This window comes from Protopterus annectens, chromosome 6.part0, assembly GCF_019279795.1.
Source record: "Protopterus annectens isolate FY-2018-M chromosome 6.part0, PAN1.0, whole genome shotgun sequence".
NCBI classification, from domain to species: domain Eukaryota; kingdom Metazoa; phylum Chordata; order Ceratodontiformes; family Protopteridae; genus Protopterus; species Protopterus annectens.
In genome coordinates, this window is record NC_056737.1 from 414199020 (window position 1) to 414213456 (window position 14437).

General features: G+C 36.8%; 1 protein-coding gene across 1 annotated transcript in view; it reads left to right on the top strand.

Moving 5' to 3' along the window:
• RYR3 (ryanodine receptor 3) overlaps window positions 1-14437 on the top strand; it is a 3250282-nt gene that overhangs the window by 3158327 nt on the left and 77518 nt on the right. Inside the window, exon 100 of the mRNA XM_044074157.1 lies at window positions 8653-8809. Coding sequence (XP_043930092.1) covers window positions 8653-8809 — 157 coding nt within the window. The remainder of the gene's footprint in view (window positions 1-8652; window positions 8810-14437) is intronic.

Genomic DNA, 14437 nt, shown 5'->3' on the forward strand with positions numbered 1-14437 from the left:
AGAAACAACGTGGAAGAACACAGATGCGCTATTATATAAAGACATTATTTAAGAAAAATAAGTAATTTCTTTCTTAAATAATGTCATTGTTTAATAGCAATAACTGACTCCTGAGTGTGATATATGGAAGCTATTCCCATAGTTGCCTTTGTTTAATCACTCGGGCTTCGTCCATGTGATCAAACCATACCAATAGTGGGTAAATCTTCAATATACCACACCCACTCGTTGGTTATTGTTATAATATCCCACAACCTGTGCATCACTACTTACCTATATTGGATGCTCAGGTTACCCTGTCAGACATATGCTACTTACCTGCAGTAATTAAGTAAAATCAGCAATGTATGGGTGTAAATAATGCAACAGATACTAAGCCCATATTAAGAAGCCCCTAAGTAGTAATCAGTTATCTGGGTATATCCTCTAGTAGTGGGACAATTTTTTTATAGGAGCCTGCCATCTCCGATGCCACATCAAGCCTATACAGCATAAGTCTTCTTCAAGAAGAGGCAGTATAAGATTAAATTATAACATTTAGGTTTACCCACTTTATATGCTCATCTTTCCCAGCCAGATTTTCATCAGCTGTGCTCATGCCACTATGAAGGCCTACAGTGTTTTCTCATAAGTGTTTTGTGGAGGTTTGGTTTGTGCACAAGACACTTGTTTATAGCAAGCATTGCTAGAAGCCTTTTTCAGTTCTCACTACTCTCAGTGATTTACTTCCCACATGAGTGCTGGAGTAATTTTTATGGATAGTGGCTCACATTCATCAACAGTTCTTCTGGGGAGATCTTTAATGAAACCTTAAACATTGACTGTGGTAGATGAAAGCCCCTTTCATTGCCATCAGTAACAGTGTTTTCAACACCTTTTAAGGAATGGGTGCCAAGGAGTTTTGATAACAAACGAGATAATGGGTAATATGCTTAAGACAGTAAAAAGTGACTCTTATCAAAAAAAAACAACAATAGACATGAAAAGCATGCAACTCCTATAGCTCCATCTATAATTCAGAGAAGACCACTAATATTCAAATAATACCCCAAAAGAGGACAATGAAATTGTTAACCAGAGTTCCAAAATTCTCCTCTTCAACCATGTCATCTTTACTGAGACATACATTGGTATCCTCATTGATCTTATTGGAACCAGAGATCAAAATGGTGGATAAACCTAGCTCTTCAGAAGTTTTTAACCAAGCTAAGAGCACCATGGTTACATGTCATTTTCCCCAGCTTAACCATAACCTTCCTTCAGTTCAAGTATAGTGAAGAAAAGCACAGTGATGAAGCAAGGATCTCTGCTGGTACCTTCACAGACAGAAGAAATTGGTGTGAACCAGGTTAAAGACACCAAAAATACAATTTCTCCTCCTGACTCATCTACTTTAGAGGAAATATATATGATGCAGATTTTTTTATGCTTTTTAGTATTCTGATAAGGTTTCTTCTTTCTCTCAGTCTTCATGGTCCACCAGAGGATACTTTATGGATTCTTTAAATTTTACAGAAGTATTTTTCAGTCAGCCTTTAGGGAATTCATATTATCTTGATAAGACATACAGCAATGATGAGGCTCCCAGATTCATAGTGAATAGTATCATCACTTTATTGCACTTTCCAAGATGATTTTAAAGCAAATAGTCAATATGCAGATTCACATTTCCACCTGCAAAAAGAAAGATGGAACATAGAGGTTTCCACTAGACAGGACTTTCACAATTCATGTAAGAAAAATATCCTGCTATTGTATCTTTGTTAATATCTAAACAGAGTGGGAAAGATGTCTATCCTGCATCGTTAGCATTTGCTAAGGAGTTCTCGGTTCATTCAAGTGACTTCCCACAGGCTATCTCAGCAGTGAATAGCCACAACGCAGAGAAACTAATCTTGGAAGTGTCATTAACCCATTGTAGGTCACACACACACACACACACACACACACACACACACACACACACACACACACACACACACACCATTATCTGCAGTCAAATTACAGAATTGCTAATTCAAATATGGTGCAACTTTGGGATGTGAAAAGAAAGTAAAGCACCAGGCCAAAAAAAAAAAAATGGAAAATGCAACCACCGAGAGGATGACCAGACTCTGCACAGAGAGCACCACAACTAAGAACAAAACTGGAGAACCAAGGTCTCTGAGGCAGTGATGCTCAGTAATTGTACTACTGTATACCTTAGACATCATAAAAATGAACATCTAGTACCTTAGTTGCCACAGCACTAAACATTTTTGTATTGAGGCCTCATTTTCTTTTATTTCTGTCTTGATTCCAGTTACCCTCTGACCATACACCCTGCCACCAAGCTGCTCTACTGGCACATTCATTCTGTCCAGAGCAAGAGTCCTACAGTGCATTTGTTCTTCTAGAGGGAGCATGCCAGGAGTGGTACCATTGTCTGTGCAGAGGATGTGCGGCAAGTGTGTGTTTTTTACAGTTCTGTGATGTATCTCCATGCATACAATGGGCCAGTGAGAAAGGTGTTATCTTCTTCATGAATTATACAATCCTCAAAGTCCCCAGCCACTCACAACAGACACCTCCATGTGTTTTCTGGTTTCCACGAGGAAATGTAATGTGGTGTGTGTATCTTGGTGTGTGTGTGTGCCCATCCCCTTAGACTGGTGAGCAGACATTAACAGCCTTGTCATTACTCCTTTTCTCCCCCACTAGCTCCTGTAGTGCCCCTGTCACTAATCAGACCCATGTCACCTACTTCACAGTCAGGGTTTCATCCTTCTGTGCCATATACTTGGCTCAAAGTGAAGTTTTTAGAGTAGATCTATAAAATGCATAGTCTGTTTGAGTAATAATGTTACAAACAGAATAGATTGTTAGGTGCGCATGATGCTATAGAAACGTCTTCAAGGGCTGCCAGGTTAGGAGTAGCAATGGATGGTTCAGAGTAGAGTCTTACATTGAGGATATCATGGCCAAATTATGTAATTCACCAGTGACATGATTTCTTCTTTGAACAGCAAAAAGATTAAATTTTTCCTGATTTGTACATTAAAGATAAAACAATATATTAATTAAAAGACATGCATGTACATCCTACTGCTTAATATCAAGCTTTATATTACAGACATGAAATAATTTTAACGGTAAGGAACTCTTCTTCAGCACTTTCATCAAGAAAAGCAGTTTATGAAAAAGCAAGTCAATTTAAGTTGAAATTCAAAAGGAAAAGGTAAACACAACCAGAGACCTTCAAAATGATTGCTACCTCCCCTTCACCTGTTCCGCTTCCATAATAAACATCTAAAGCATCTTTCAAAATCAGCTTTCTGCATGTCCAGAAAAAGCAGCAGACAGATGGGTTTTACAAACAATGTAGCAAAGTTATGCAAAGCAATTTGTTCATATACCATAAATATAGCTTATTCCACAGACTCACACAAGTACAGCAAATGTACAGGTGATAGATCTGTTGCTAATAAAGAAACCAAAAAATTAAGGTACTTTCCATTCACAGATATTTTTTATTCCAGACTGTTCAAAGTTCCAACATCAATGCCAGTTGTAGAATTATCAAATTGGAGCAAGCTTATAAACATAGTAATTCAGTGTGATGACTCTGAAGACTCTTATAATGTCAACCTTATATCTGGAAGATGTTTACCTTCCCATTCCATTGAGACACTCTCACAGAAAGTAGAAATCAAGGATTGAAACAATATTAATTTCATGAACTTTAATTGTACTTTGACTTAGGAATGGGGTCCACTCCCATCATGGTAATAGAAACCAAAAAAAACTTGGAAAAATTAAAAAAGTACCTCAGATTCCAGATAACTCAGCATTGTTTTTTTCACCTCCCTGATTTGGACTATCTACAGCTTCCTGAGTATTTACCAAATGTTCAGATCCAGTATTTGCAAATTTCTTAAGAAAAAACATAACTATTTTCCTCTAACCTTTATTTAATAATGGCAAAAACAAGGCAATTGTTGACATAGCACATAGAAGACACATTTACTTTCTACCAGTCTTTGGGAATAACAGTAAAGCAAGAAATTACAAGAACTATGATTCAATAAGCAGACCGCCAACTGGTTAGCTCGTTGTACTACCTTTTCCCAGTAACTTTTATAACATGCAGTAAGAGGGCTTCCTTGTTGATCGCTGATCCCTGTTCCAACAAAATAATAAAAAAACAGGAAACCGCACGAACTCTACACAGGTCAAGCCAAATGTCTCAAAACCAAATGTAAAAATAAAATGTATTCACATCACCGGTTAAGCACCTTCTTCCCCCCTGTTAACCATCTTGTTGGGGTTTTTGAAGAAAACTGTGAGAGAGAAATAAGACAGATGTTTAATACTATCAAAACTAAAGGATTTATTAATTTAAGTAACACTGAGTATGGTTTATTATGTGAAATTGTACAGAATAAAGATATTCATGTCATGAAGCCTGATAACGGCAGTGGTATTGTAGTGATGGATAGAGGTGACTACTCAAATGGTATGTGCATGACAATTATTGATGGTGCTTATGTTGAAAGCTCTTTGAATGAAATTAACATCATGTATCAAACAGTGGATCTAGCATTAGAAGATATGGTATACCAGGGGCAAATAGATGAAAGGGAATATAATTACATGAAAAATTATTACCCTATGATATCTAATATTTTTAGTATACCTAAGATCCACAAAGGGCTGGAAAATCCGAGTTTTAGGCCAATTGTGGATGGTAAGAGGTCCAAGACGTGTTTCATTAGTAAGCTTTTGGATATGGAACTGCGAAAAGGTTTAGTAGCCTTCTCATATATTTGTAAAGATTCCTGGGATTTTTTAGGAAAAATTAACCAAATAATTATTAGTCCTGATATTTTGTTGGTCACAATTGATATATGCAATTTATTTTCTGTGATCCCACAAGATCTGGGTTTAAATTGGCTAGAAGTTCAATTAATAAAAACTGGAACATATGAGGAAGATCAGCTAAATAAATATGTGGCACTGATGGAATTAGTATTAAAAAATAATTACGTATTTTTTGAAGGACATTACTGTAAGCAGATTAGAGGTGTTGCAATGGGGGCAGCTTGTGCCCCCGTCTTTGTGAACTATGTAATGTCCTTCTGGGAACAACAATATGTTTTTGAGAGTCAGTTTCAGCAACATATTTTACCAGGTTTTTGGATTATATTTTTTCTGGTTTGGAGAGGTACAGAAGAAAATTTGAGTAAATTCTGGGAGTATATTAATCAAACAGTTGATTTTTTAAAATTCACTTATAGTTACAGTAGGAAAGAAATTATGTATTTGGATGTTCATTTGAAAATAGATATGGAAAATGAAAGCCTAATATCTAGAATCTAGCAAAAGCCCACTTTTTCCAATTCATATTTAGATTTTAACAGTTGGCACCCTTACCATCAAAAAAGATCCATCATAAAAAGACAATTAGTGAGAGCTGCCAGGATGGTAAATAGGGACCAAAACTTTTTGGATGAAGTAGTTTTTATAGTGTAGATGTTTGAACACAGAGGGTGCCCTTTGACCTTATCGAATGCAGTAAGTGAAGAAGTCATTAAGAAGAGAATTAATGGAATATATAAGCCTATTCTAAGAAGGGAAAATCAAGTGGTAGTGTGTCCTTCCACTTCAACTCTCATTAACGAGAATAATATTAATAACAAAATGGGGCCAATTTTTGTTACCACCTTCAATCTTGATTCAGAAGGGGTGGTGAATATAATTCAGCACAATTGGGACATACTGTCTTTTGATCAACAGGTGTCACAAAAAGTGGGTAGGACCCCCAATAGCACAGGTCTTTCAAAAACATGTTAGAAATGTGGAGTAACAATAATAATGTGAATAAACATAGGAAGTATGGAAATTTTAAATGTGGCATGGGAGCTTGTTGTAAGAACATATTAGAGACTGGTGATCAGTTTAATTGGTAGAAGAATTTATGTGATGGGGCATTTCAACTGTAACAGTAGGAATGTTATATATTTAGCTAAATGTTTGGAATGTCCCACCTTTTATGTTGGAAAAACTTGCAGGCGTTTTAAAGACAGGATTAGTGAACATCTAAAAGATGTAAGGCATAATAAAAGATCGAATGCATTGGCCAGACATATCCAAGAATATGAGGACCATAATTTTAAGTTTATGGTCTGGCAGCAAATAATTAAGGACCCTCAGGGTAGGGTATTGGATGTGGATTTAGATATCAGTGAACTGAGGTGGCAGTCGAGGCTTAATGCCACACAGTATCCTGGACTAAATGATTGTATCAATATTGCCTATCTGTTAAAACTTAAGCATATTTTAGGATAGTTTGCCTTTGGCAATGACATATTATTGCTATTATTTATAATATATAAGATATGAAGTAACTGTGTTATATTTATGTAGTTGGAATTTTACAATGTAATTTTAAATGTGTATTTAAGTTCTGACTTTTAATAGTAAATTAATGTCATTAATTAGATAATTGCTGTGATGTAAGGGTTTGTTCAACACATAAAAGGGTTGGGTTTGGTTTTTAAAATTGTTCTGATGAAGTCCCTACTAGGGGAAGAAAGTGCTTAACCTGTGATGGGAATAAATTTATTTTTTGCATTTGGTATTGAGACGTTTGGCTTGAGACCTCTGTGGAGTTCATGTGGTTTCCTGTTTTTTTTTCGTTTTTCTACTTCTTTGGTTCCCAACAAAATAATAATTGTCAAACCAGTTTCATTGACTTTCATGTTTTGTCAACAAAGGGCTATTTAATAAAATGATATCACAGGACAGTGAGAGTAAAGAATGTTCTCATTATCCCCAAGGATTTCTGGTAATGGATTTAATATATTTAGTGATAGGCGCATCAGGGTCACTGTTGAAGTCACCCCCTCCATATACAAAAATGAAAAAAATGGATTGTAAATGATGGATGCATGCATGTTGGAGTGCAGGGGTCTCCTTATCTGCAAGGTCGTGCATTTGTGCATTCTCCCAGCTTGTATATTTAGAGATTATGGGGTATGGTTGCAGGGGGGAGGTCTTGCCTCTTGCAACAGTTATTTTTTGTATTGATATAGACAATTAGGTACAATGCTTGCTATGTTTTTTCAATGGGAATAGTTTATATGAGTGTTGATTTTATGTTTAATCATATATTCCAATAAGATCACTTTCCCTTCGGGAATAAGAACATTAGCAGCATATTTCAGAAATACTTTTGCACAAGCTATCTTACAATCTGTCACAAGGACTACTGTTCACACCTTCACAAAGCATTACCGTTTGTAAGCATGGTACACATGTAGAATAGGATTGGGCACAGCTGTGTTAGAGGGAACACTTTAACTGCCTACCAACCAAGGGTTTGTAAAAACTGTTTGGGAATGTACCCGCTTGTTATAATTTACTGTTGCAGTGACTCTGTAATGAAAATTATAGTACAGGTGTGCATAACATACTTACCTAAAGGCTGATCCCTGAGTAGAGGCCAAACAGTAAAGTTGTCTTCCCTCCATCTCTATGAAAATGTTTTGCAAACTTTCATGGTAACTGTTTTGTTAGGTTTTATTTAAATAACAGCTTTGCTATACAAAGGTCAATAGCTCAATACAATCCACATTTCCCTGTGAAGCCCAGAAGAGACTTGAAGAACAGAAAAAAACTTCTTGCAGCAGTGGCGATAATGCACACCTTGTACATGAACCAATCCATGAACCTTCAGAGTAAGACCAGCATAGGCCATCATAGGAATTAAAGTATGGCCAAGAATGAAGAGCAAATAAGCTGGGTAAACACAGACACTGTGATTTACTGTTATAGCGACCTCTCCTCAAAGATTGATTCCTATGGCAATTACACAAATCTGCACTCTCTGGAAATGTATTTCACACACATAGGAGTCTTTTCATTTTTAACACTTTACTTAAACAAATGCACTCCTCACAACAGTTAGCCTGTTTATTTTTAGAACAAAAGCTGTCCCCTTCCTTTCCAGTAATAAAACCCATACCATTCTGTTTGGCTGCAGGAAAAACATGTTTTTTTCACTATAAGTTGAAAAGTCTACTTGCCAAACTCAAAATGCAGTTAATTCATACTTCTAAAAATGAATGCATCGGTCACATAAAAGATGGTGGGGGCAGTGAGCAGCATATATTCTTGTTTAAAACTAACTACTTAGAAATAGAAGTATTATATAAATTCAAACTTAAGCAATTGCTTGGCTTTGAAAGCTTTACAATCTTTCTTGTACTGGAAACCTTAAGGCTTTTTGCCCTATAGAACTGAAACAGCTCATTATGAATCAGCAATGCACAAGTATTAGTCAGTGAGAGAGAAAGGATTGCTACGTATGTTTCATGGTCAAGAAAACACAAAAGCAGTGTGTGCAGTGAATGGTGCATTCTGTTCCATCTTACCTAAGAAAATAGCTTACCATTGCATTGAACAAGAATAGCGTTTTATTGTAAATGGTATCTATTCCAAATGTTTAGGCACTGTGTAATTACACATTTTTTCACCACCTGCTCTGTACAGATACAAAACATCTATGTTTTACATGTGTCAGGAAAAGGATAAACTAGTCTTGTAGCATCTGACATTTTAAAAGCAGCATTGTAGAAAACATTTTTAAATGCTTATTTCTTTTTTTCACAGTGTTACTTGTTCCACATGTATGTGGGAGTCAGAGCTGGTGGTGGTATTGGAGATGAGATTGAAGACCCTGCTGGCGATCCTTATGAAATGTACAGAATTGTCTTTGATATCACTTTCTTCTTCTTTGTCATTGTCATCCTTCTGGCCATCATACAAGGTAGGTCACCAGAATGTGACAAGATTTTAAAGCTAAGTTATATACGTGCAGTCTTCACCACTTTCCTCAAAAATTCATTCTGTGAAGTAGAGGTTTTCATTTTTGTTTCCTAATTTGTATTAAAGGATTGAAAAAAGATTTGGTTCAAGGCCATCATTACCTTGTACTTCTCAATATATAACTACTTCAGTTTTTCTCTGATGAACTAGTCAAACAGGCTGTCTGAAACTGGCATGCAACCATGCAACTTAAGCACTTCTGAGGAACACCCTTACAAACGAGTGCCCCATGAATGACACCACTGATCAAACTACACTGCACAAATAAATTAAAATTACGCAAACCCTCAAAATGCAAGAAAAAATGCTATACATGTAAACCATTATAAAGGTAGCTGGAATCTGTTTACCTGTTCGCTGTACAGGGCAACACCAAAACTGAAATTGGAAAACATTCCTCTTACATGTTCTTCTGGTTGTCCTCTGCAGTTTCTGGCCTTGTCTGATACAAGACAGTTTGGATGAAGTTCTTCAGTTTTGAATTCCAGGGACTGAATTTTCTAGAAAAAAAAATATTTTTCCATTTAAACTGTAGCACCCTGCTTGCCATATTTGTAGCAGTCAGATGCTACAATTTATGCCACACATGGAGAGCTAAAGTGATTCACTTCACACTACAGATGTAATAATGGTATTTAAATGCCATTATTGGACTGAAGACCAATCAAGATTTGCCAATAATGCCCTCCTAATACTTTGCAACCAAGGCAGCTGCCCCATTAATCCCCCAGCCACTGCCATTAGGGTTACCACCCATCCTTTTGTCTAAGAACAGTTCATATTTAAGCAGCTGTGTCCTGCAGAGAAACATGAAAAATTACATATATGTTGACATTTTAAGGCAAGAATAACTACTGCAAAACACTGCAATTCCTCATCTGAGACACATGTTTTATGATGTGCAACATCAGAAAGAACTAAAAGTGTACCCTAGGGAGCCTCTGTTTTGGAAATTCAGTAATATCCAGTCTTTTGCACTAACTGTGGGTATGATCTGTCTTTAGACTCTCATTTATAGATGTAAAATGTCCTACTTTGAGCAAATGAAAAGGTGGCAACTCTATCTGCCCCTGGTTGGGGGGAATCAGAAGTGAAGACCTTTCATCTAAAACTGGCTAGCAGGGAAAATGGATAGGTTAACCCCTGATGTGACATCTTCAGTTCGTTGTGGAATTTTTTTGGATGCAGTCTAATCCCTCTGTCCATTGGCCAGCAAGCACATTATAGCCTTCAGTATCAAACCTTAGAATGAGGAAAATAGCTATCACATGCCACTGGAGAGCACACATCTTTGGAAGTTGAAGACTGCCATATCCCAATACGTTAGGACACTCACTGTGCACTCAACAGATAAGAAATCTAGTAACAGAGCTAAGCCATTTCCAAGTGTGCTAAAAGAAAACAGACCATTTGAAATGTAGTAAAGGCTTTATTCTACTATGCCTGGAACACTTCTTCTTATTGTAATTATTACTTTTTGTAGTTTTATCAATGTTATATTGTTTAGCAGGTCAAGGGGATGAGTGCAAAGTTAGCAGAGCAAGCAACCATTTTCTGTTCAAGCAACAAATGTATTGTACCATTTATTGTAGAGAAATGCAACTTTTTAACAGTTGCATTCACATATTGTTTTAATTTTGTTGATGCTGCATGGATCTAAAACATCTGGAAGAGAATTATGAAAACAGGAACCAGCTTGAACTTTTCTGGGTTATCTACATTGGGAGCAGAGTATGGATTCAGCAAGGATGGAGATTGGGGATCAAGTGAGAGGGATACAACCCTTTACTTCTGGGATGGATCTGCATCTATCAAGGGGATCCAGAGTCCCATGTGATGGAGTTTAAATTGGGTGCAAAGAAGTTGTTTTTTTGTTTACAATTTATTTTTGTTATAATTATGCCCTCATCTTTTAAAGTAGGCTTTCTTATTCTAAAAAAAGTGTAGCTTTTACTTTAGTTATTTCAGTGGACTTATATTTATTAAGTTTAATAAACTGGTGTTTCTGTTCAGTGTATGCTAAGCAACTGTCCAGTTCCATGTGAACCAGCCCCCCATCTGATGATGTATTGGGAGGAGAAACATATGTTCATCATACTGATCACTGGTGTAGTAGCTTAAGCTACATGGGTTATATTCTGCCAAGGATATAATAGCCAGCCAGTTTCCAAAGCTTCAAGGCACCTTCCACACATCCAAACTGTCAAGCAGCTCAAAGTGAGCTGACTAAAAGACAAGTTTGGGTGCAAAGTCATTCATAGCTTTACTGCCACTGAACAGTACACTCTTCTGAGGCTTTCGGGGATCAACAGCTGGCTTGTGCTTTCCTTTGCTAGTCAGGTAACTTCCATTTTCTTAATTTTGATCATGTTTTATTGCTTTCCCCTTCAGAAGTGTTATATTTTAATGGACTTTCTTAAAACTGTAATGTACTTTTAAAATGGAGCACTCATTTTTTCTTGTCAGCTTAAAAGTAGTATAAAGTAACTGAAAACATGTCTGTGGAGAAATTGTGTTTATTTTTTTCTTTTGTGGAGCTGGCATAGGGTTTTAACACGTTTTTACTGTTTTTTTTTTCTGTCAAAAAAGTAACTTTTGTGGACTGGTAGTGTTTACCGGCAATTGTTGCTTATCTTCCTGGGAAACAGGCAACATTTTCAGCTTGACCATAGAACAGACTTAATAAACTTAAAAATGCAAAACATAGTTGCTCTGTTAGTTGCAGTCAGATAAGTGTTTTCACAGTACACATAAAATTAAACCTCTGCTGCCCTTTGCTTCAAAAAGGGAGCTATTGTACAATAATCATTTAAACCTGGCTTGCAAAAAGCATTTAATTTCAGTTGCCATTTAGCTTCTCTGGCTTTTAATTCTAATTCATCATCCCCATCCCTAGAGTCACTCTGCACTCTGTCAATGACAAAGAATAAAAATCTCTTATAATTAGGACATTCTAGAGTTGTTGTTGTGTCTTTCGGCTTTTCCCGGTTAGGGGTCGCCACAGCGGAACTCCGGTCCGCTAATGATTGGCAGTTGATTTTTTATGTGCTGAGTTGCCAGCCCTAACGCACAACCTTCAACAAAGGTACGCCCATTCACGCATGTCTCCACGCAGAAGACGCTCTAGCTGAGAGTCGAACCGGTCAGTGTCTTACTGTGAAGCGACAACGGACATTCTAGAGTATGAGCATAAAAAGCATTGTTAATTTTTTTTATTTTTAATGTCTCTGAGGTGCTCAGTAATGCGATCCCGTATTTATTTTGAACTCCGTGCCTTTTTTTTTTTTTTTTTTTTGCAAGGAAATACTTTTTTATAGCATTATTTTGGTTCTGAGGAATTATGGAAACCTTGCTGGTTCAACTTAAGTGAAAACACTTATCTGACTGCAACTAACAGATCAACTATGTTTTGCATTTTTAAGTTTATTTTTTTAACTATGTTTTATACTATTATATTCATTATTAGTATTAACACTATATTTTTATCTTAAATGTACCGATTATTGTGGTTTACAGCATGTTATTCTGTATATGACATATTCAGGGGAAGTATACCTTTAAGTTTAGTCAGGGTAATTTCATTGATGCAAGCAAAATCATGAATAATTGCTTAAGTAATTAGAGTATATAAAGGAAGTTACATCATAACTGAGTGACTCTGATGAAGCCAATTCATGTTTCTTGGCGAAAGCGCTTAGTTGGTTTTACTTTGACAGTGTTTAATGTTAAATAAAATTGTGTTTCACGCAAATACTGCCTTGGTGGCTTGCTTTTTTTTTACCTTGGTAAGAATGTTACCCATTTCATTTTACTTTTGTTACCTTCCACTTGAAAATAAATGTGCTTATCTGTTGAATTATTGTCCAAGTAATTGATTGTGCTGCATCCTCATTACTTTGTAATAAAGTCTGCTGACGTAACAGTAAACATGCCAACTCACTACAGAATTGTTTCTTCCTCCTCTAATGCGTCATCAGAATGTGGGGCTGGATGACATGGAATCAAGAAGCAATGGGACAGTTGTTCAACATACAGTAAACAGAAACACCAGTTTATTAAACTTAATAAATATAGGGCCACTGAAATAACTGAAGTAAAAGCTATACATTTTAGAATATGACAGCACACTTTACAAGTTGTGGGCATAGATATAACAAAAGTAAATGATAATAAAACATTTACACTTAATCTTTAAGTTCATCAGCAAAAATTTAAACTGACCAGGGGGCACAGAAAAGTAGCAGGAAACCACAACAGCCCTCCTCTCATGTTATTAGGATAGTTAGTAATGTGCATGCTACTAGTGAGAGACTGACAGCAAATGAGGAAAAAATCATGCCATAAATCAGCTTGGATGACACAGAAAGGCACAGCATGGATTAAATTGGAAGGTAATGAATGTCAGTGACTACATTCAAGCAGAATGGGCATGATTGCATGACTTTGATGGAGCAACAGTTTCTGTCTGTTATAGCGTTGTAGAAATGTGGCATAGAGAAAAACATAATTGAGAAACAAACATACCAGAAAATACAAAATATCATAGGGAGATGGAGTGATAAAAACAAATAACCAGAGGGGATGCTTTGCTGTATGAAAATGACAAGATCAAAGCAAGGCAGTAAATGAGGAAACAAAGAGAAGAGGAAGTATTGTGGGTCATACAGGGACGGGACATAGAAACAGTTTCTACAGACTTTATAGACAGAGTCTGTCTTCATGACGAGGCATAAGATGAAGAAATGGTAGAAAGAATGCTTATGGTGACAGAGAAAGGAGATTTTAATGTGTCAGATCTTAAATGTTACTCCGTGAATAAAATCAAATTTAAGAGACAATATTTTACTGCTTTGCATATGGCAGGCCGCAAACAGTTCTACCTACCTGAGAAAGGGCATTTTTGGACTTGGTTTGCTGAAATGCAGAGAAAGAGTGAAAGTATGGTGTATCGAGAGGTGGGAAAACATTTGGAAATATGTTACAGTTAAACAGGGTGGTTCATGATCAACTTAAAAAAAGAGTCATGCTGAACATAAGTAGGGTTTCTGAAATTCAGGACAGATTCATTACCCAAAGCCTGCCCCATGCCTGGAGCAAATTGATGTTAAGTTGTCTATCTCGGCTCCGACTCGGTCATCTTCTATAGCTCAAGAGCTGTTTACTGGCTCGAGGCTACCCCTTATCCCATGATGCCTAGCACTAGCTACCCAGATCTCGTTTGCCACTTCAGCTGCAAGGTTCATGGTTACTGGCTCAGGCTTGTATAACTTTATTAATCTGCCTTTTTTGTCAGATTAGGGCTTTTTTGGGGTAATTGTTGTTATATATTATAGCGATAACTAATAGATGTTAAGTTGTCTATCTCGCCTTCATTCTTGCTGGATGGGTTCGGAGCCGACCTCGGCTCCGACTCGGCCACTCTAAAAGCTCGAGAGTTGGTTCCACCGGCTCGAGGCTCCCCTTATATCCCACAATGCTAGGCGTGAGTTACCTCAGATCTCGTTTGCCGCTACAGCTATCGAGACGTGTTGCTTCACCGGCTTCAGGTTAGTGTAGGAACTAGTTTTAA